At 47.2% G+C, this 23,342-nt stretch overlaps 1 protein-coding gene across 8 annotated transcripts in view; it reads right to left on the bottom strand.

Annotated features, from left to right (window-relative positions):
- CLTCL1 (clathrin heavy chain like 1) overlaps positions 1 to 23,342 on the bottom strand; it is a 369,670-nt gene that overhangs the window by 239,435 nt on the left and 106,893 nt on the right. For 4 of the 8 annotated variants that reach the window (XM_085634408.1, XM_085634412.1, XM_085634409.1 and 1 more), the window contains exon 3: positions 314 to 582. In XM_085634408.1, coding sequence (XP_085490534.1) covers positions 314 to 582 — 269 coding nt within the window. Of the gene's footprint in view, positions 1 to 313; positions 599 to 23,342 lie in introns of all 8 variants that reach the window. The other 4 variants (XM_085634406.1, XM_085634410.1, XM_085634407.1 and 1 more) reach the window with 1 other exon arrangement.

The raw sequence follows: 23,342 nt of genomic DNA, 5'->3' as shown, positions 1-23,342 counted from the left end.
TTAAAGCTGCTGAACAGTTCGGCCCTTACACCGAAGGAAGCTCCTGCAGATGCACCAATCGGCTATCCTAATAATTTAGCACTGCAGATATAGGGTAGCAAGCTGTCATTGCCCCTTACATCCTGAACACTATTAAGGTTCAGAATACAAGTCAAGTGACCTGAGCCATAGGGTCCCCTTCCTGCCACGAATGGAGCGGGGCTGTTGGAGGAACCAAGGGCTGCAGAGAACTACCCACACACTGCCTCACATTTTGAAGGTTTTGTGTGGACACCTGTGCAGATATAGAGGACTGCACAAAATCCTGCCTTACTTGTGCGGAGATCCCGATCAGGAGTAGCCACTTCTGTTGCTCATCCGTGCGGTAGTTGATGATCTGGCAGCCAGCCAGGCTGGCGTGGCGGTCGAACATCTTTTGCGGCTGCGAGTCACCCTCCATGCTCCAATGGTACACCGCCGTCTCCGTCACCAGAGCCACCGTGTTCACTGAGATCCACTTCCAGAAGATAACCTCCTCCGCCATGGTGTGAGCCTTCATCTTGCTCTTCATTTCGATGTTGAAGATCTGCAGGGTCTTACCCGCTGGCATTTGAGATGCAAGAAAAACCAACAAAAAAAAGCATCACAGAACTCTGCAAGGTACAGCGGTCTATTGCCTTTGTGGCCTAGACTTCTAGGTACCACTTGCAGGCAGTGCGACCACACTAAGCCGCTCTCGTATGATCCTGGGTGACAAGTGACAACTAACACACATTTACATACATGAATTCATAAATTCGACTTCTACGAACATATGGACTGCAGGACGGGCGAGTCGCGCTTAACAAGGCTTTATAAAATGAGTGGTACAAAGGGTAAAGCTGATTTTCCAGTGAATATTGGGCCATTTTAACTTTTGCTTGAGACCAGCCTCCGAAAGATGGACAGAAATTATTGGCATGAAGAGAGTGATTCCTGTATGCTCAACTGTGTGTCTTTGTAACATGTGCTAAACCCCCTGCTCGGTTTAAGTTTTCACAATACTACACTCTGGTGTGCCTCATGCCGGACTTCGGAAACAGTGTTATCGGTCTTATCTCACTTTCACTCTTTGCACCTCCTCACATTCAGCAGAAAATACAATGATGTTTAAGAGTTACGGTAGAGTCAAGAGGCCAACCCTATGATGTCCCTGAAGGTTCAAGGGTGTGTGAGGTCCCTTCTGCTACCCTGGCATCCATTACTGCTCCCTTATCCTGCATGTTACGCCTCTCCTTGCCTGCTCTTATAATCCCACCACACACACTAGAACAGGAAGAGGGGTCTCCATCCATTTTAGTAATAAGATCTACTTATGTTCAATGAAAATCATCGTGAGCTACTAATTTTATTATGTTTGCAAGAATGACCACATCAGACAAGATTAGATTAGTTACTGCCATGTCCAAGATTACCAGCAGTGATCCCCTCAATGCATCAGAAGGGCTGCCAGCAGGAATGTGACAAAGGCTTTGTCAATTTGGAAGGCCTATGCATAGGAAATACATGCCAGCCACAGCGGCAGTGCCCCTGGCAAGGAGGTAATCATATTGGTAATAAGTCTCCACACAGGACACATGACTCAAAAATCACCAGGAAATATATTTTGGAAATTAAAGCCATTTTTCTTCAAACATCAGCTTATGAGTTCTGAAAATACACATTTTCGTCATGGATTACACAATGTTACCCTCATGCCTGAATGTAACCAAACAAACAGTTGCAGTTTGGAAGTCAGTGATACACACAGAGGTGCTACTGACAAGTAGCTGGAGATCATCTCGGGGCTCACGAGCTACTCGTTGGAGATGAGAAGCCTGCACTATAATGACCCCAAGATCCCTCTGCTGTCTGCTTGTCTGCAGTGACCCCCTCTTCGTCTGTCTCTGCTCCCCAGGGGTTCTCCACCGCACCTGCACACAGCCGCATGTGTCTGCTATGAACTCCAGCGGTCACCTCGGTGGCTCATTATGGAGTTCCCTTCAGGCACTGCTGAATGCATTAGCCATCAGCACCCGAGATTGTGCACTCTCTGAACTATCAACTGAGACACATGCAAGAGCCACCCGCAAGGAGACTCGCCTTCCTTCCCACACCTTGTGCCAGGCCACTGATAAGGCACAGAGAAGGGTGTCTCTCTGGGCCGAGGTGTGCGACGGCCCCCTGGGGGATCGCACCAAGGCTGCATCACTCGCCTGGGGTGTGCGACCCCCAGGACGGCCCCCTGGGGGATCGCACCAAGGCTGCATCACTCGCCTGGGGTGTGCGACCCCCGAGGGGGACTCCTGCGGGATCACGCCATGGCTGCATCACTGGCCTGACTGGCCCGCCCGAGGTGTGCGGCCCCCTGTGGGCTCGCACCAAGGCTGCATCACTGGCCCGAGGTGTGCGACCCCCAGGGCGGCCCCCTGTGGGCTCACACCAAGGCACCATCACTGGCCTGAGGCGTGCGACCCCCACGGACGACACAGTGGAAGCTCACACCAAGGCTGAGGAGTTTCTTACGAGGCTTCTGTAAGGAACAGTGGCGAAGACAAACCAGGAGGCAGCGAGGGAAAAAGAGAGAGAAGGGCAGGCAGAGTGAGAGAAGGGCAGGCAGAGTGAGAGAAGGGCAGGCAGAGTGAGAGAAGGGCAGGCAGAGTGAGAGAAGGGCAGGCAGAGTGAGAGAAGGGCAGGCAGAGTGAGAGAAGGGCAGGCAGAGTGAGAGAAGGGCAGGCAGAGTGAGAGAAGGGCAGGCAGAGTGAGAGAAGGGGATACAGAAAGAGAGAAGAGGTGGAAAGGCAAAGCAGGATTGAGAGAGCGAAGGAGGCGAGACGGAGAGGGAAAGATGACCGGCATCGAGAGATGGAGAGATCAGTGACAACAAGACACACCAGATGAAATCGAGACAGAAAGACGAAGATACAGAGGAAGTGGCAGAATAATGTGATAGAGAGACAGGGAGAGAAACACCAACAAGTGAGTGAGACGGAAATCTAGGAATAGATATCAAGGGAGACCTCGCCAGGGAGACAGACACTTCGACACAAAGAGTGAGAGGAAAAGAGAGATACACACATATCAAGGGAGGGGGACACTGAAAGATTCACAGAACAAGAGAAGGCAGAGAAAGAGAGAGACACGAAAAGAGGGGGGCAGTAAACCGGGAGAAAGACAGGGAGAACCAAGGCAGATCTAGACGGGCACCGAGAGAGAAATCTCTTGCGCTCCAAAAGACACCGCTCAAGGACCACTCGGGCCCTAAAACTCTGCATGGCAAAAGGCAGAATCAATGGACAGCATCACAGAGACCCCCCCCCCCCCCCACACCCCCCGGTCAGCAGAGGTGGCAACATGCGGCACGGAATCCAGGCTGTGCTGGGCCACAAGCCGTGTAGTCTTTGGAGTTTATGGGAAGGATTCTCTGCACATTACAAAGGGACTCTCATGCAAAGAAATCTATTTTATTGAAAAAGTAACAGCAGCAAGCTCTTTGCACTAGTCCATGGAACCACTGCGTTCTGCACCACGGCAACGATACAAAAGTTATGTACCACTAAAATAGTTGAGGGGGCATGACTGTAGAGAATGAAATATTCAATTTTTAGGTCGAGCCTGGGCAGCGCATGCGCTGCTCTGCGAGGCATGCTGTATTCAGGTATGGTCTTGAAGCTCCGCCCATCCTTTCAATTGGCTCCTGTTACTGTCCGTTTTAAATCGTTGCTTTTCATTCATGAATAGGCGTAGTAGTCCCTCCTTGGTACTGCCTTGTCTGAATTTGTAACCTCCCATGAGGACTGGACTATTTACTTGCCTTGTTTCACAGTATGCTTTATCTGGTCTGTGAGCACTATTTTGTTGAATGATTTGCCCCTATTCCACCCACTACGTGCTTTCCTACAGCACCACAAACACGCTGCCCGCTTTTATTTTAATTAGTAATAATGGTCCATTTTAACTACAGCGGCCGTGTTTCTTTATTTACTTTGGCAGCATGGTCCGCTTTAAGTCTAGCAGACGTGCTACTAAATATATATATATTTTTTGCAGTGGAAGTCCCCATACCATGCTTTCACTTTCATAGTGGACGCGCCCCTTTCTTTAGATGCCGTTACCATACGGCAAACAGAGTTTAAAGAAAGGGGTGCAGCCACTATGAGAGTGGTCTCACATTTGCGAGAGTTTGAGCTATTGGCATTGGAAAGGACAATGCCTTTTATATATGTGTTGGTTTTGAAAACACAAATAAAAGGCATTGTCTTTTACAATGTCAATAGCTTAAAGTCTTGCAAACGTGACACCTATTGCATTGCAAATGCTGGTTAATTAAAGTGTGTTTTATATTGGGTTTTTTACTTAGAGAAGATGTTGCCCCTGAGGGCAGATAAGCGAGTAGATCAGTTGTGTTTTCACTTTTGCAACTACACCGGGCTGATAAGTAGGTCAGATATTCCTTGGGCACCGTTTCACTTTTACGTGTATTTTTTCTTTTTTTGTGGTGTCCTTCACTTGCATCCACATTCTCCATGCAAGTCGACTCGCACACATTGTGCTTCTATCTGACAGCATGTTTTGCCTTCATCTTTCTAACTTGCCGCCATCAAAGAGCTCCTTGCTACATGAAACTCCAAAAGAAAACAAATCAATGGTGCTATTGGTGCTTGCTTTGGGAGGGGGGCAAGCTATGGTTTGCACTGGTCAGCAGGGTTTGGGAGTTACAGTAGTCCTAGATAAGATGCATGTAAGTTATACTGGGAGGAGAAGCAGGGCAGGTGTTCGACGACGAGGGCCCATGTCCGAGGTGAGGTCCCCTTAAACTTGTTCAAGAACCACAGACAGCCACACCCAATGTTAGCTTACGGGTAGACCTTTTGGGAGGTGGGGGCTGGGGAAGACTAGTCTCGTGTTTTCCCTACTTGTTCTTCTGGTTGAGGCTTCTAAACTGGAGCCATGGTGCTGCTTCATGCAGGTGCAACTGGGTCAAAGTGCAAAGTTTGTCTGCTAGGGAGTCCAGAGAAGTAGCTGCTCTGAGGTAGAGCTGTGTCCATGGCACAATGGTTTCAATGCAAAATCTGCACTCTACGCCTCAATGTTCAGTGAAAGAACATGGCTAATAGTATACAAACCTAGGAGGACACTGCTGGCTACCTGGAGAGGATCTTGATCTCAAGTGGCCATCTTGGAATGTACCACCTAGGTACAGTGGGGCCGGATCCAGGTCACGTGCTCAGGACATGCAGGTTCAGATAAACTTACATGCAATGGTTTTAACTGAAACACAACACCCTGGAAGTGGTCATCTCGACATATTGGCATGGAATTGGCACAGGAGACATCTCTTCTCTGCCAAGACAACCTTCGGTCAGCTGGCTATGTGTCCGAAGCTAGTGTTTGTCAAATTCAGCACTTTCTCTTTAGTAGTTTTTAGCTTATACACATGTATTAGACTACAGAGAGTTATGGTTCAAATTTGTTGGCAAGAGTAGGTGAAGGTGATGGTGCTATTGACTGGGGGCGGGAGGGGGGTAGTCTGTCGGTATATTAGGTGATTGCTTCAGGGGCTCAAGGGATGTGACAACTATTAATGCAATTATTTTGTCATTTGCTGGATTTGATTATTCGCTGGTCAGTCCTGTCTGGAATTTAGGGATTTGGTAGCTCAGTGAAGGTAGAATCAAGGCGACTAGAACTGGTGTGTTGCACTTGGAATGTGCTATGTGGGTTGATTGGGCGATTTGTTGGGAAGTGAGATTCATGGAGTTGACTAGTTTCAAGAATGCTTTCTCGAGGGTACTAATAGGGGTATGGAACTTGCTAGTACTGGCAATGAATGTGAATGAGGCAAATTTGTCGTAGGTGTTTTTGTTGTAGCTGCGTGATCTGTAAATAAGGCTGGTGATGGTAGTAGGAACAGTGCGAGGCAGGCTAAAGGAATCTGAATGATGTGTGTGGTCAGATGGGCTCTATGAACAGTGACGTTTTGTGGATAATGGCAAGGTTAGCGCTACAACCACATTAGTGGGTTTGTGTTTTGTAAGGAAGTTACCGGCCATCTATGATAAGCTAATATTAGATGGGAGATGAGTTGGGTGAGCACAGGGAAGCATTTGGATGATGAAGGAAGCACATGGGCAGTAGAAAGGAACAAGCTCTGCCATGTCTGCTGTGTCAGAAATTGCTGCAGAAATTACTGAGCAGGAGTCATCTGGAGGATGTTAGTTCCACGTTGTGTAAGATTAGTAGTGAGGAGTAAGAGGTTTTGTTGGCCAGACAAACTCGTACTCATCACCACAAATCACACACAGCGTGACTAACATTTTTGAGTAAGGTCAAAGGTAGGAAAGCAAGAGTGGCTGTGGAAACACATGGTGACTTAGCCAGGAGGCGGGGTGTAGGGATTCTTCTTTTGCCCCCACCCTTAGCATGGCCAAACAGATAATGAACTTTGGAATGTTTTAGCCCTTCCCAGTGACACCAGGCTGCAACACCCTGGGCAATCAGTTAAATGGTGTAGAGGATTCCAACTGCACAAGACGCGGGCACATCTACCTACTCCAGGTGATAGGAAGTCAGAGTGGCATTTAGTTGTATTTAGGGCACCATCAAACTCCCATCAGTAATCATTATTTCAGGGCCGTCTTGCACGTTGACGATTTGAACCACAAGGTCTCAATGATGTAGATACTGCTGGACAATTCCACATGCTGGAGGATGCAGGGACTGTTGGGTGACAGTTCAGCGTGATGACTGGGAGCAAGCCCTGATGCATGGTTCACCCTCAGATGAGAATTAAGCATTTCTGAGATGGATGTCAAATTGAGTGAATGGCCCTCCATCAGGATATTAACTATCATATCATGCACCCCACGGTCAATAATTGAAGCAACGTCTTCTGGCAATGAAACCACAAACCGCATCTAGATGACTTTAGAGCAGAAGGAAACCTTCTATGCCTGTGTTATGTGGTGTCTATTGTGGGGAGGAGGAGGTACACTATTGCTATCTTTTGGCAATTAGGGTTTGCCCAGGAGGGAATTCGATTATCTCTATTATGAAAGGAGTCTACAAGCAAAGCATGTGGAAGGATTAATTTGAGCTTAAGTGAGGGAACTACAGTGTATTTATAGAAAAGAAACCCGCAACAGAAGAAGCTTGCCAGTCTCTGAATCCTCCAAGCCAAAAACCTTTCCTAAATGCAAGATTGCTAGCGAGCAGCATCAGCTCACCTCTTATCTTGGTTTACTAGGAAGAGAAGATGCTCATATACTTTTGGCATGGGAGATACACATTCGTGGTATGGTTGTACTCCTATTAAACAAATCAGACCCCAGGTTAATCACTACGTGAAGCAGGGGAAGTTACAAGGCTAGACCACCTCATTTGATGTCCACTGAACATGAGGGATCTATTTGATTAATGCAAACATTCTATAATAACTGTACTCCCATCTGCAGGCATACTTTAGATATGTAAAGGAGCTGTGACAGTCAACTGGGTCATGGAATATTAGGTCACAAGGTCAGAAGAGAGGATGGAACACTTGGCCTAGAACAACTGATTTGGGCAAAATGCTAGAGCACTTGGCTTATACATAGGACTGATACCAGTGGCCAAAGCAACAGGCATGGTGCACCGATTCTGCCAGAGGACCAGGGTACAGCCAGGAAGACAGACCAGGTTACAGGGGGCGGCTGACCAATAGAAGCAGCAGAGAGACCACCAAGAAGCTGGGCAGACCAGAACAGTGCCATATGCTTGATCACTACAGAGTGGAATCATTAAATAAGACCACAGGTTATAAAGATCGGAGACATTTATAGTGTTTCGTTTCAATATTTTCAGACTGTATTCACATTAGCTGCCTAGGCTTCCTATCATAATACTTGCAGACCATCCAGGATACAAAGTTCCAGTAAAAAGAGCTCTTCCACCTAACACCGGTGGCATGAACAAATATGTTAAACAAAATTATTTTGGGGACGGTTCTGTTTCTGGAGTCCATCAAACCTCAAGAACAGCCACACATTGATTCTACGTTCTATTACTCAAGCAGTCTTTCCACTGCATGTAGTGCCAACAATGAAACGGTCTGGAAAATACGTTTTATGCGCCAAGAGGGCAGAGTGTTCTCTATTTTGGACTGGCAGAGCTGACAGCTCCTGCAGCGGAAAAGTGAGAGGACATCTCCAGCATGTGCACTTACACTAGCTCTGGGTGCATACCCTAAACCTGGAAGGAAACATCCTGGCTTCAGTAACCGCCAGAACAGGAACCTAGCTCAAGAAAAGGGACTAATATATATATTACTGGAAAGCGCTATATAATTACAAACCCCTTCCTTCTTCTATTCCTCCACTATCCTTCTCAATCAAGATAACTGACTAATATATTCACAACTCAAATTACTTTGATATTCCACTATACTAATTCACCACTAATCCTTTATGGGTTACAGAGTAGCGTTTTACTCGCCAAAAAAGAGCCTCAGCGCCTCATCAGGGGTAGCGAGCGCTATATAAATGCAAACCTTTTCCCTCTTCTATCCCTACACTATCCTTCTCAATCCAAATAACTGACTAACATATCCACCACTCAAATTACTTTCACATTTCACTATACTAATTCACCACTAATCCTTTTCGGATTCCGGAGTAGCGTGCTACTCGCCAAAAAAGTGCTTTGATGCCTTGTCATGGGTGGTAAGCACTATATAAATGAAAATACAATACAATACAATACCAGGTCCTTGTGTTTCTTCTGGCAACAGAATAGAGAAAGGACTTGAGGTAGCTTGGCTGCACACGTTCAGTTGCAGATAAAGGGGACATCATTGCCTGCTACCTGTCTGGAGCAGGTATGGTCTTAGGTAGAGGACTAGGGTTAGCTGAAATATTTAACAGCTTGTTTTATGATATACGTTTCAAGTGAGCAGTATGGTATTTGTGAGTGTGAGTTCAGATATTCCTACTGTGATGCTTGAGAAGAGTAACTGTTGGTGCACGGCTGATTTTAGAGGACAAGGGTACAGAGCTGCTGGGCACATCAAATTGGTATAGGTGGCAGAAAGAAGCCCGCTGAGTTATTTTTTCAGGGTGTTGATGAAGTAGAAGCGAGGGGAGCAGCAACACTTATAAGGCACTTAGTGGCTCAAAGTTGCGCCTGATGGTACTCTAAAGAACGGATGTCATTATCTCAACTCACCAAAACAAACTTTATTAGATGGTAGATTAGCAGACAGCATGGTCTGAGCCTGTGACATACAAAATGAACACACATACATCTGAGGAGAAGACATTAACTCACTAAGACAACTTAGGGGTACTGATTAAGGCTCAGTTGGAAGGACCCAAAGAATCACCGTATCCTCCTAGCAGGGAAGACATATCAGTAAGATGAATGTTCACTGCTGACAAGTGCAATTTGCACGTTCCAACCCCAGGAAGACAGACTCAGCCTTTCATCTCTCCGAGGTGCGGAATGAAGCACTATGTAAAAAACAAGTTATTATTTACTAACCAGAAGTGATTCAGGAATTGAAACCTCAACTATTGCAGCCATAACTTTATGAAGGTTTTGCCTTGACGCTTGCAAGCAGTTACCTCCCTCATTAAAGACATTAATCTAACAGTTCAGCTCTAAAGGTAATCACACCTAGCCCAGGACTCGGAAGCGCGTTGTACACCATTTTACCCTTCTATCAGGTTGTGCTGTTTTTCAAAGTCATCTCTATAATTGTTTTCCTTTATAAATCATTAAATTGCACTATTCTCTTAGTCTCCTTTATTAGAAACAATGACCACTGCTCACTATTCGTTTTTCTTTGTATGCAAATATTCTTTCTCTACTTACGGCTGTTGTCCTTCACTAAATTCCTAAATGTATCACTATATAAAGGGTCAATAAAGAAATTAAACAAATTTGAACCTATGGATAAAGGCCTGGAATGGTAAGAAAAACTTTAATGAATGTGATGTTCAGTTACTCTTGTTTATAGCACATATCAAGGACTCGAGGTTTTAGATTGCTTTTTAAAAAATATATTTCAAAGGTATTAACCCATATTTTTTCCTAGTTCTCGATTAGTTTTGTTCCATGCTAAATGAAGTCCCAATTATTCTTTTTCCTTTAGTGGATGCGTGATAGCCCTGGCATCCCTATCTTAATGGGAGGACTGCAGCCATAATGAGTGTTTTCATTTTCTCTGATTTTTCTTTTGTTCGCAAAAAAATAAGAATGTAATTTAACCTTAAACATGGCAGTCCATACGAAATATAAAAAATGAAGATATTAAAAAACAAAGTCCTCGTGTTCCAGCTATTCAGCCAAAGTCACCCACTTTTTTTTTTTTTAACAACCATCACAGGACAAGCATTCGCCTGAAAAATCAGCTTTGAGGACTAATAAAACTATACAAAACCAAGCATAGACGTATAATATTACCAAAAAATGGTTTAAAAATGCAGTTTGTCACTTACCAGAGCCTGATGCATCCGCTTCGTATATAACCACTATGCTTCCCTACTAAAGGTGAGATCAAGCATGATATCCACTCTCTCAGGTAGAATCACAGAACAACTTGCCCCAATGTATGAAAAGATCATGGAAGGAGCGGGGTACATCACATTTGCTTTGGTTCCAAAACCCACCAAAGCAGTGAGTGTACGTCTTGACAAGCCCCAGCAACCAGGCAAATTTAGGGGAAGTATCAAAAAGTTAACTTGGTCAGGGTTGCAATGTTGTTCAAAAATGGGAGAAAAGATGAGCTACATGGTCATTTTTGTATTTTTGTTCCTTACTCTCTTTCATTCACAGCTGGTCAGGAATTGCTGGGGCACGAAATGCAGAACCAAAAAGCTTCTTTCAAAAGAGCTACTGTATCATGATTTCTGGGTGGAGCTTCTGTTGCCCAAATGTCCAACCTTTCATAGGTACTGCCACTCCACCACTATGCCACAAACTATCTCGATCACGATTTGTGTGTTCTTTCCGATGCACAAGTACTGAATGGACAGTTACTGTGACAAAGTCTTAGTACCTCTTGTCCTGCTTTACATTCTTCCAAATGATTGAAAAGGGGATTTCACATCCTTAAGCACAAGAAAATAGCATATGCCATACCAGGAGCAGTGTCTGTGACCATTGTAGATGCCCTGCAAATGTCTACAATGAGAATGTGCCATTGGAAGGTAGTTAATGGTGCACTTGCCAAGGCGAATAACCATGAATAGGTACAATACCCAATGTCATACGATTTTCAGATAGAAGACACTGCCATCAAGCATTAGCAGTCTTATTTAAGTTAGCCACTGGAAAATGTCCCCCATACAGTACCAAAGGATCCATCCAAATGACAACCTTCGGTCTTTCGTAGCTGAAGCATGACTCATAGGAAAGAGCCTGAGGCTTCCCGGATCATCTGTTGACATAAAGCAATGGACCTTTTTCTTTCCTTTGCTTGCCTGCTCATTTAAAGAGAGAAATCCAGTGGGTTTAAGAGCAGTATTGGACACAGGTTTAATTTCTAGAACTTGCTCAACCAGGTCTCCTCGAAGTGAACATTGTGTGCACTACAGGAAGGGTGGAACTTTCAGGAAGCTTGATAAAGCTGGATGATCCCAGGAAATTAAATTCGGATGAACAAGTAACAGTACATCTTAGGAAGACTGGATCAACCTCTGGCTGAGAAAGCTGGACTACAACCCAACAACTTCTTTAAAGGATGTGGCTCTATTAGCATGTTCAGCCCTGGAGAGCTCTGGTCAGGCTCTGTGTGGTTCCAAGATAGAAACACCTGTCTGGAGTACATCATATTAATATTATTTGTTTTTTTATATAACACTTCTCTCCGAACCTCTACATTTTAAAGCAGCAAGTATTAATGGTAGTCAATTTACTGGTCTGGGGGAAAAATGGCTAGCTTGGCTCAGCCAGGATTTAAATTCATGGCCTGAAAACGTCAGGGGGTATCTTGCCAGCATTCCGTACCAGATTCAATTGACAAAAGAATGACTAGTATTAAAGGATGCAAAGTATTGTGACTCTGTGCTTTTCATCCACGGGGTACTCACAACGGTCTGCTCCTGGATAAGCATCACCTTAGTAGAGGGATGGTCAAGAGCCTCACTATGGGCAAGATGATGATGATCACGCCGGTGATGGCAGGTGCTTCTGACCCGGAGGATTGCACTCGGTATTGAATCCCTCTTACATAAATAAAGGAGCTTCTGTAGAACTACAAAGATTAGGGACAACCTAGGTACCAGTCAGTTAATCAAAACAGACAGACTGTTTCTCAGCAACCTCGTGTGAAGTTACATTTAATGGGAAGACCTCACTGATTGGTGGTTACCTAAACCACCACCTAGGCTTTGTGTGGATCTGCCCCAGAGAACTGCCTGCAGCATTCAGAGCACTGCTGTGCAGCAGGGGAGAGGCAACGTTTTATTTCAGCTGAAAACCCTTTCAAGAAACTGAGTCAGCTAGAGAAGGAACTAGTCTGCCCAAAAAGGGAAAGCATCCAAGAAGCAAAAAGCTACGTCTTGGTTGTGAAAAATTAAAATGTCATCGTGGTGGGGACAGTGTTGTGCAGAGCAGCAGGAGCTGATCCAAGCAGTAAAGGTACTCGCGAGAAGTGCATCAAGGAGGAACAGAGACTTCTTTCTTCAGGATTCTCTATTCAGAGGGGAAGATGCCCTCACGCCCTGTGCTCTCTAGAGCGGGTCCAACTGAAGAAGCAGGGGCCGTGGAACAACACAAGTCAGGTATAGATTTCCTCTGACTGTGGAGGCTCTCAAATATGTTGCAATCATACAAAGAGAATTGCCCTGACAGTGGGAGATGTTATTTTCTATTAAGTATGGCTTATCTGCGTCATATCATGGCTTTGGGAAAAGTTGTGTGGCCAGCCAATTTATCTGAACCAATCCAAGATAACCACAATTAATATTCTGGTTAGGAACATTTTACCAAGCCTAAATGGAACCTGATAGTTTTTCTGTGGTATCATTTCCTCTTATCCTCGTATATAAAATAGCTCAATGGCCTTTGCTGAATGCATTGCAATGCATTCGAAGTCCATATTTTCACTGCATTCAGCGTCACCTTGGGCATTTTCCTCCTATTCTTGGGCCAACCTAAGAAAATACCAGGAACTCCTCGAGTATTTAGTGCATGATGCCACCCTGGCACATAGGAGCAGTCGCCATTTCCCTTATACAATCAAGAAAAGTGAAAGAACACCATTAAATCCAGCCCTTGACAGTGGGTGATAAAGGTGCGGGCAGCATTGATGCACTCAAAGGACGCTTCTACAAGTGAAGAGCCACACAAATAAAATTAAAGTAACAGCAGACTTCTCAAGAAGCTTTCCTGTCCTGCCTCCAGCTTGCCAGCAATTCAAAATACCATTTGGGAAGAAGGGAAAGCATAGCAACAGTGTAACTGGCTTTCACCACCTAGTACAAAATAATCCATAATGTGAGGTCAAGCGGCAACATTAGATCAGAATTTTCTCAGTGCACTCCATGTATTTAATATTTTAGGCTTTTTAGTTTAGCTCATGGTGTAATACGACATCTGTTGCACTGTGTCTGGCAGTGCCCTTAAAAATCCAAAGCTGTGTGGGTCAGGAACTCCTTTCCCTTAGATGTGAGCACCGTTATCTTGAAACAAAATGTTGCTTATCTTATTGTAGATCAATGAATTTTCACATGAATCTTCAATGTTTGCTCAACATAAAATTTTATTCTTAGTTTTCTTTCTTATGTGAATTTCCTTTACCATTCTAGCATCTTATGTTCTCAGATGCACAAATATTCCATTTGCAGTTTGTTCTATGCCCAATGCATTTTGGGTCCTATTTGACCCTTCTTCAGGGCTCTAAAAACAAATACATGAATAGCACAAATCAAATATACAATCTGAAAATCCTTGAACACTTCAAACAAAACAGGGGAAAAAAACGAAGGCTAGATTCAGCATGGTAACAGTATTCGGATTAAACTCGCACTTCACAAAGTTCAATGCAATCTTTCAGTGTGTCAATAATCATTGCGTTTTTAAACCGTGACAAATTAATCATAAAAACAACCTTACCAATTTTGGAATCTTAAGATACATGCTAAGTATGCAGACTTTTAGTATTCTGTGCGCAAGCTAAGCTAATGCAGGGCAAGCGCGAGGAACATTTCCGTGTCAAAATAATGGTTACATTGTATCAGCAGGTAGCCGTTGCTCACGAAAAGAATGCGTACATGATCAATCATTACGCGGTTACAAAGATTCGAAAGAATGTTTGGTTTCGGTAATGTTGCTACTGTCATAGAACCTTTCTCGTACGAAAATACTCTTGCATTTCAATTATTTGCTTAACGAAAACACTTGCATTGAAGAACCCTGCTTCAATCGCGGAATGACGCGCAAGAAACTTTTCGACTGGAATGAACGATCGCATTGAACTGTCTTATTTTCTATAAATGCATATAAGTATATTTGTTGTAACTTACATTGTTTAAATTGATTATGGTAAAGCACTTTTATGATCAGTTTATATATAGAAACCGTAAATTCTAACTGAATTTTTACATGATTGTTACGCTTGTTAGTGTTTGCACACTGAGACATAGAACTGTATTTCATCATTGAGAGTCATCAAATACCCTCGCGATTAATTGTTTTAGATCAAAGCATGACACTGACGAAATGTGGTGAATTCTTTTTTAAATCACTATCATCACACGTTTACAGCTGAGAACACTGCAAAATTAGCTGGCGTTACTTTACATACCACAATAGTGCATCATGGAGAGTATAGTTTTCTACAATCACCTATCACAAAATAGGGGCACGGACACTTTAAGATCCATTTGAACCGGTAAGACGTATTTTATGTTAACACCTAATGTATCGTGAGAGCAGCCACCATCGAAAAGTTTCTTGCGTGTCATTCCGCGATTGAAGCAGCGTTCTTCAATGTAAGTGTTTTCGTTAAGCAAATAATAGAAATGCAAGAGTATTTTCGTACGAGAAAGGTTCTATGACAGAAGCAACATTACCAAAACCAAACACTCTTTTGAATCTTTGTAACCGTGTAATGATTGATCATGTACGCATTCTTTTCGTAAGCAACGGCTATCTGCCGATAAAATGTAACCAATATTTTGACACGGAAATGTTACCCGCGCTTGCCCTGCGTTAGCTTAGCTTGCGCACAGAATACTAAAAGTCTGCATACTTAGCATGTATCTTAAGATTCCAAAATTGGTAAGGTTGTTTTTACGATTAATTTGTCACGGTTTAAAAGAGCAATGATTATTGACACACAGAAAGATTGCATTGAACTTTGTGAAGTGCGAGTATTTTTTTTTTGTTTTTTTGATTTTCAAAAACCTTTGTCTCATCAAAGCGTACACTGCTATTCAGACAACAACCCAGAGGCAGGCAGCATGTTTTCAGTGCGGCGAGCCGCATGAGCGAGTCCACAGCGTACATTGGAGTAAAGAACAAAGAGTATCATTTTTATGAACATTTCAACAATACCAACTGTGAACTAGAGTCAGGGAGGAACCTGCCAACAATAAGGGCCAATATCCCAGCTGCCCCCACCCTGCGACCTCGCACCATCAGATCCGCACAAGCACTAGCTCTCCCATCTCTGCTGGACGCAGTTTCAGCTAACATGGCGCTCGTACCAGGCTGGCGCCTTCACCACAAGCGTGCTCCACGACGCAGCCTTATCCGATCATCATCTCATCACCAGCCATCCGACCAGTTAACTCAGTCATCCCCCTCCACTTCCGCTCCTGCAAGCCACTCCACCAACGGCTGCCACACATCCGCAGGTCTTGAACGCTGCGGCATTTGGTCCCAGTAAGCAGTCAGTTGCTCCCTACAGTATACCGCTGATCCCACCCAGCCAGACGCCTTCGGGGGAGCTTTCTTCTTCCAATGTATCGCTATTTGGCGCTTGGCAAGCAATAATGAGAGGGCTACGAGCTTACGCGATGCCCTAGGCACATTCAGCAAAAAACCCAGGAGGGCTACAAGCGGGTCCGGCACCAGTGCCGCTCCCACTATCTTCCCTATAATGTTGAAAACTGTAACCCAGAATCTGTGTATTGGTCCACACGTCCAGACTAGGTGGTAGAACGTAGCCTCACTCTCGCCACATCTCCAACAAGTCGTGTCGGACCGGAGACCCATCCTAAACAGTTGTATGGGCGTGCGGTATGTCCTGTGCAGGTAATTAAAGTGTATCAGTCTCAGTCTATAGTTAGGCGACAGGTGTTCTAGTTGGGTGCAACAGAATTCCCACTGTTTTCTGTAATATGTATGCCTGCGTCCTCCACCCACAAGGTCCTGGAGTCAACGTGCGCGACAGGCGTCGTGCTTTGTGTGGTCCTATAAATGCGTGTTATCAATTTACGCGGGGAGGAGTTTGACAGAATGTCTTCCAAAGCTGCCAGCGTCGGCGGAGCCTGTGGGAACATGGGGTATTTGTGCCTGCAAGCCGACCGCAATTGGTAGTACAATAGGAGCTCCGATGCCGTCGGCTCAGGCGCCGCGGCCAAGGATTGAATCGGAAGAAAAGTGTCATCCGGATACAAGTTCCCCGCCACCCTCAGGCCACACGCGTGTGCTCGTCGCGCCACCGCCGCGTCTGTAAGCGGACTCAGCAGAGGGTTGGCCTCCAATGGCATACTTGGGGCATATAGGTCCACTATGCCCGCACGCTTCGCAATGTTGGACCAGGCCCAACGCACCATCTCAACGGTGTCAACGTCTTCCTGGGACCGCTTGTATTTCTGGTACACCGCTGTCCGTATAGGACAAGGAGCCGCCACGTCCATCTCTATTGCCACGTGAGGCTGGTAAGGAATCCGGTGATGCCAATAGTGCAAGTATTGGGCCTGCGCACTATACGCATACAACTCAAGGTCCGGGGCTGCGAGACACCCCTGCCGGAAGGGGAGCGTAAGGAGGTTCCAGGCCACCCTGGGCTGCTTACCCGCCCACACCAGTTCAATCATCGCGGATCGAAGTCGGCGAAAGAACGCCATCGTCAACGGCACGGGGATGTTTGCGAACAGATAGAGGAATTTAGGCGCCACAACCATTTTTGCAATGGCTATGCGGCCCGTCAAAGACAGTGGCAACGCTGTGCACCTCTTAACCCTACTCTCTAGCCACTCCATGGCCACACCAAAGTTAGCCAACAATATTTCTTGAACTGAGCGGCTCATCCTTATACCCAAGTACTTGACCTCGTCCGTGACCCAATCGATCGGGAATTCCGTGTGGCACTTGTTCGTGCCCTCCGTTAAGGGAAGCATGGACGATTTTGACCAGTTGATATCTATGCCGGTGAGCCCACTGTAGCGCGTCACCTCTCTCATCAGCGGGTCAAAGTTCTCCGACGGGTTCATCATGTATATGGTGATGTCGTCGGCATACAGAGAAATTAGCAGACCGCGCGACGTAAATCCAATGCTACGCTGAGTATGGTGTTGTCTCAAGCGGGCCGCTAGCGGTTCCGTCGCAATTGCAAATAGTAACGGCGACAGTGGGCATCCCTGTCGGGTCCCTCTGGTTATGGAGATAGGGGCAGACGTCTGTTAATTTACCCGCACCCTAGCCGCCGGACCATTATACAATATGCCAATCCGCCTGGCAAATAGCAGACTAAACCCCATTCGGGTAAATAACGTCTGCAAAAACTGCCATTCCAGAGAGTCGAATGCCTTTGTCGCATCCAACAGTGCCGCAGCGGCCTGGACTCTGGGATCCAAATAATGCAGGAGCTCAAATAGTACTCTTAAGTTGTGAGAAGTGGACCTCCCCAATACAAATTCCGATTGATCAGATAACGCGATCTGTGGAAGCATGTACTTTAAGCGATCAGAGAGCAGTTTAGCATATATTTTGGCGTCGAGGTTTATTAGTGACAGTGGGCGATAGAAGTCTGGGTGCTTTGGGTCCTTGCCAGGCTTAAGCAGCGTGACGATCAGTGCTTCCCGCAGTGACTGGGGGAGGACCCCCTTTTCCACTGCCTCCTCAAACACCCCATGTAGCCTCGGGACCAGGATGTCAGCGTATTCCTTGTAGAAGGCCGCCGTCAGCCCGTCCGGGCCCGGTGCCTTGCAAGGTGGGAGGCCAGCAATTATCGCCCGTATGTCGTCTTGCGTGAACGGCAAGTCCGTGTATTGCCTGGCACTATTGCTGAACCACGCCAAGGCAATGGTGTCCAGGTAGTCGCTGAGCACCTGTTCCTCTGGCGTCACCTTTGTGGAGTATAAGTCCCTATAGAATTCTGTCATTGTGTCAAGGATATCTGGCGGCTCACGCACCACGTCGCCCTCTGCACGCTGCAATTCCAGTATATAATCCGACCCTCGTGGCGCGCGAAGCATGTGCGCCAGCGTGCGTCCGGCGCGATCCCCCTCGTCATACCGCCTAGCCCGACAGTCTTTAGACAGGTACGCGACTTCCCTGTCCGCCTCCTCCTGGTACCTAGTGAGCTGCGATCAAAGGTCCGCACGCACTCTATCTGACGGCACATTTAGCAAGTCAGACTCCAGTCGCGCAAGGTCAGTTTCTAATTTGCTCAAGGTATCGCAAATTGATCTCAGCACACCCGTTTTTAGCGACATGCAGTGCCCTCTCGTCACCACCTCACAAGCCTCCCAGAGCGTGCCCGGCGAATCCATGGTGCCCTCATTAATCGCAAAGTACTCCTCGAGCTTTTCACGCAGTGCCTGCTGAAATACCTGATCGCGCAGCGCCAGAGAGGGAAACCTCCAGCTAAACGGTTGGATATATTGGGACGGAGTGGACAACGTGAGGAGCACCGGGACATGGTCGGACAACGATCTCGGCAAGTGCATCACCTCTAGCACCGACGAGTGCAGGTCCCTGGATAGCAACCAGTAATCCAGCCTGGACCAGGCGGCTCTATGAGCTGTTATACATGTGCCCGCGCGGTCCCCGGTGTGCAGCACCCTCCAGGAGTCCACCAGCCCTGTCTCCTGCATAATACAACCAAGCGCCTCTGATGCCTTAGGGTGGTGTTCTCTAGTAGCGCCCTGTCTATCCATAGTGCCTGAGAGTACAACATTGTAGTCCCCCCCCCACAAGATCGCTGCCGGGCCACGAGCCTGCACCTTATGCCATAATTCCCCGAAGAAATCTGGGTTATCAACGTTAGGGCCGTACACATTCACCAGCACCAGTCTCATGCCACACAGCGTTCCCACAAGCAGTACATAGCGGCCTCCCGCGTCCCTGAACTCCTCGTGTGTCGTCCACTGGAGACCCCTTCTTATCAGAACCGCCACCCCTCTGGAGTAATTGGAATAAGATGCGTGAACTATCTCTCCCCATCGTTTATGCCTAAGCAACTGTGCCGCATTAGCTGTCAAGTGAGTCTCCTGCAAGAGGCAGATGTCTATGTCTTTTCTGTGCAAGAAGGCCTGCACCAACCTGACCTTGCGTCTATCATTCATGCCTCGCACATTCCAGGTAAGGCAGTTTATTCGCGTCACGGCGACAGGGACATGAAGAAGCCACGATCAAACAGTATGCCCAAGCCATGTGACACGCCACCCGACCACAACCAGGCGAGGCGCACAGCACAGTCCAACGACCCAGCGGGCCACATTGCACGTAAGCGGTCATAGTACAATAAGCAATAAGTTTTTCGACAGGGCGGTGAAGAATATACGGTATACAGTACAGCAGTAAATCTCGCTTCCTCTGACTCCATACTACCAAACAAACCCCAGAACCACCCACCAAACTCAAGTGAACCCTCCCCCCACCCACTCCAACCCCCCCAACCAGGTTGTGCAATATCCCCCCAGGTTACCCACCCAGCCATATAGACCATGACTAAACCCAACAGCAGTAACCAATATGTGGGAATCATCCCCTGAGGTACGTAGGTTGGCCGCCTACTAACCCTGTACTCATGACAGGGCAATCGAGCACTGGATCAGCGTGCCGGCTCAAGGACCCCCTCCATCCCAGGACCACAGTGATACACACAGCCCTCCCAGTGCAAGAGAATGAACCCCCTGCACAGCAGTCAAACGATAGGCCCCGAATCGGCCTGGACAGGGGGCACACAACTGAATATCAAACATCAAACGTGATCCGTCACTCAATGTCACTTAGCCGGTCCTGTCGATCCGGTCCCTCAGCAGGCGGTTGGTTTTTTGCTCTCTTGCCAGTTGTTTCGCATATTGTAGGGCCGCTTTCGCATCCACGAAGAAAGACGGTTTTCCGGGGCCTTGTACCCGGAGCTTCGCGGGGTAGATCAGGGAGTATTTCGTTCCCGTTTGTTGGAAGAGTTTTTTCGCAGGCATGAATTCTCTACGAGCGGTTTGCACTTGCATGGTATAGTCTGGGTAGAGGGCAATGTGATTACCTTTGTATTGCATGTCCTTCATGTCTCTTGCCATACGCAATACCGTGTCACGGTCTCTATAATTTAAGACGCGCGCGATGATTGGCCTAGGCAGTGCTCCCAGTTTAGGCCTGGGTCCCAATGTCCTGTGCGCTCTTTCCACGAGGAACATCAAGGATAGCCCCGACCCAAATAGGTCTTTCAGCATCTGTTCAACGTATTGCTCCATGTTAGTGAGGTCTGTTGTTTCCGCCACACCCGTGATGCGGACGTTGTTGCGCCTCGAGCGCGCTTCTAAGTCCTCGTTCTTCTGTTGTATTAACTCCAGGACTTTATCCATTCCACGCAGTTGTTTGACCAGGTCGGTCTGGCCATCCTCCGTGTCGGCCACGCGTGTTTCAAGCGCCTCCACTCTGCCTTCGTGCTTGTCCATACGCGTCGTGATGCCGTCCATGCGTGCCGCCAGCGCATCCATTTTCTTTAAACATCGATTTAATGTCCGCATCTTGTGGGCCACACTGTTCCGCGCGCGCGGCATCCGCGTCTCGGTGTTCCTGGTCCGACGCTTTTTGTTTGGACTTATCGAACGTGAGTTTGGGCTGGCGCGTGTCCGGTTTGCCCATGGCCGCCTCCCCGCACAGACAGCAGATAGGGGCCACTTAACCACAGGCTCCTCCACGGCACCGGGCGCCCCACTCCAGGCTCCTGCAGCAGATGGTAGGAAGGGCAAGCGTCTACAGCAGACCAGGGAGCCGCCGCCCCCGTACCGGGGTATGTCTGTAATGCAGGGAACCAGGTCCACTAGGGTGGGACAGCCGCAGGGTGTATCTTCAGACTCGGCCTGCCTCCCGCTCAGCGGCGCCCCTCGCGTACCGCAAGAGCCCCAGTGCAGGTATCCACCGGGCCGAGCGAGCGCCGGTCCGCGCCACAGGCCTCAGTCGCTAAATCCAGAAGCCACCCGGCCACGCCAGCGGTATCACCACCCTGTCAGGGGCCACTGCTCCACAGCGCGCCGCTCTGCACTGCCGCGAGGGGAAAAGGCAAGCCCCGCAGCCCACCACCTCCCCCAGGCCGCCGCCTAAGGGCTCTAGCTGGTAGTGGGCAGCAGCGCAGCCACCCCTGGAAAGATGGCCGTCCCCGGGGCCGTCCCGGTCTTCAGGAGCTATATCGGAGTGCAGCCGCCCCACGGGCATATGGCAATTCTCTGTCGTGCTAGGTCGGGCACAGCGACAGCCCACTCAGGACGCCGACTCGGGCTCAAGTCGTCCGACTCTTCGTCAGCCCTCGAGTCCTCAGTGCCCGGCGGCCGCAGCGCCGCTCCCCCGCCTCACCTTCTCACAGCCAGCGATATTCCGTTGCGGGACTGACGCTGTTGCAGCAACGCTACTCCGCCGGTGGGGGTATAGGTTGAGGAGACTGTGCCCCCAGGGCCAAGCCGACCCAGCAATCTTTGCTCCGTTGCGCACGTTTCAGGCCGCTCCGTCACTCAACAACCACCGGGCCGATCTCCGCCACAGCTCCAGCCACGGGTTCAGGAGTTTCGTCGGGAAGGGCCGACACCCAGCACACTTTGCTGGGGACGTGAGGACCGAGCTCAGGCACCTGAATTGCTGATAATTGTCGGATTGATTCGCTCGATCGGCGGAGCTGCGGTTTCAGGCAGCCATTCCGCGTTGCAGCCAAGCCACGCCCCCTTGTGAAGTGCGAGTTTAAATAGAATACTGTTACCATGCTGAATCTAGCCTTCGTTTTTTTCCTGTTTTGTTTGAAGTATTCAAGGATTTTCAGATTGTATTTTTGATTTGTGCTATTCATGTATTTGTTTTCAGACCCTTGAGGAAGGGTCAAATAGGACCCGAAATGCACTGGGCATAGAAGAAACTGCAAATGGAATATTTGTGCATCTGAGAACATAAGATGCTAGAATTGTAAAGGAAATTCACATAAGAAAGAAACTAAGAATAAAACTTTATTTTGAGCAAACATTGAAGATTCATGTGAAAATTCATTAATCTACAATAAACATTTTGTTTCAAGATAACGGTGCTCACATCTAAGGGAAAGGAGTTCCTGATCCACATAGCTTTGGTCAAGAGGCAACAACCACGTAATCCTGCTGGGCCCTTTACTTTTGCCCTTTCATTTTAAACTCCCTTATTTCTATAATATGCGGACTACAGCAGGGGATAGCAAAGATGCTTATTTTAACATCTACAAAAACCAATGTGGGTTTTAATCTGGCGCGTCAGATTGAGTCGAGGGCCAAATCATCTCTATGGCAAACATCAACTCTGACTGAATTTAACTGCTTTGGGTTTTGCTCAGTTCCAGGCACATCTACCACAATCCAGCAATCCTTCCACTACTGTTTAAACATCTAATTGCCCTTTTTAAGCGGTCCTAGATTGTAAGGAACTTGGACCCTCATTCTGTCATTAGCTGCAATTTAAGTCTAACTATCCATGAAATGGTTCAGCCATGGCCTGAGAGATGGAGAGAGGTGGGTGCAATGCTGAGGACTCGACGCTCTCCTTCCCGACTACAACGACATGGCACATGATCTCATTATCCCAATATAATCTCATGGTTATAAACAATACCCTTCAGACCACAAAACCAAACATATTCGCCAACCAAATTTGAAATTTACTGTTGCTTAAAAGAGTGATCAATTGGGAACTGTGAAAAACACATTCACGTTATGAAATGCATAAGGAATAGACTCACACAAGGGCGGTTGCACAGATGCTTGAGATGGAATGATAGTCTTGGGATCTCATAAAAGTGATGCTGCCCTGGGTTTCTCTTCCAGGTTCGCCTGTTTACACCAGTACATGTCTTCCATGGAAAACAGCATGGACATTATACCTATCGGGAGTTCCATTTAATGCAAAACCATTAAAGTGGAATGGGGCCTATTTACCACTATCCAAAAGCCTCAACT

The sequence above is a fragment of the Triturus cristatus genome, chromosome 11, assembly GCF_964204655.1.
Source record: "Triturus cristatus chromosome 11, aTriCri1.1, whole genome shotgun sequence".
Classification (NCBI taxonomy): domain Eukaryota; kingdom Metazoa; phylum Chordata; class Amphibia; order Caudata; family Salamandridae; genus Triturus; species Triturus cristatus.
The sequence above is the reverse complement of the archived record's forward strand: the minus strand, read 5'-3'. Positions and strand labels throughout refer to the sequence as shown.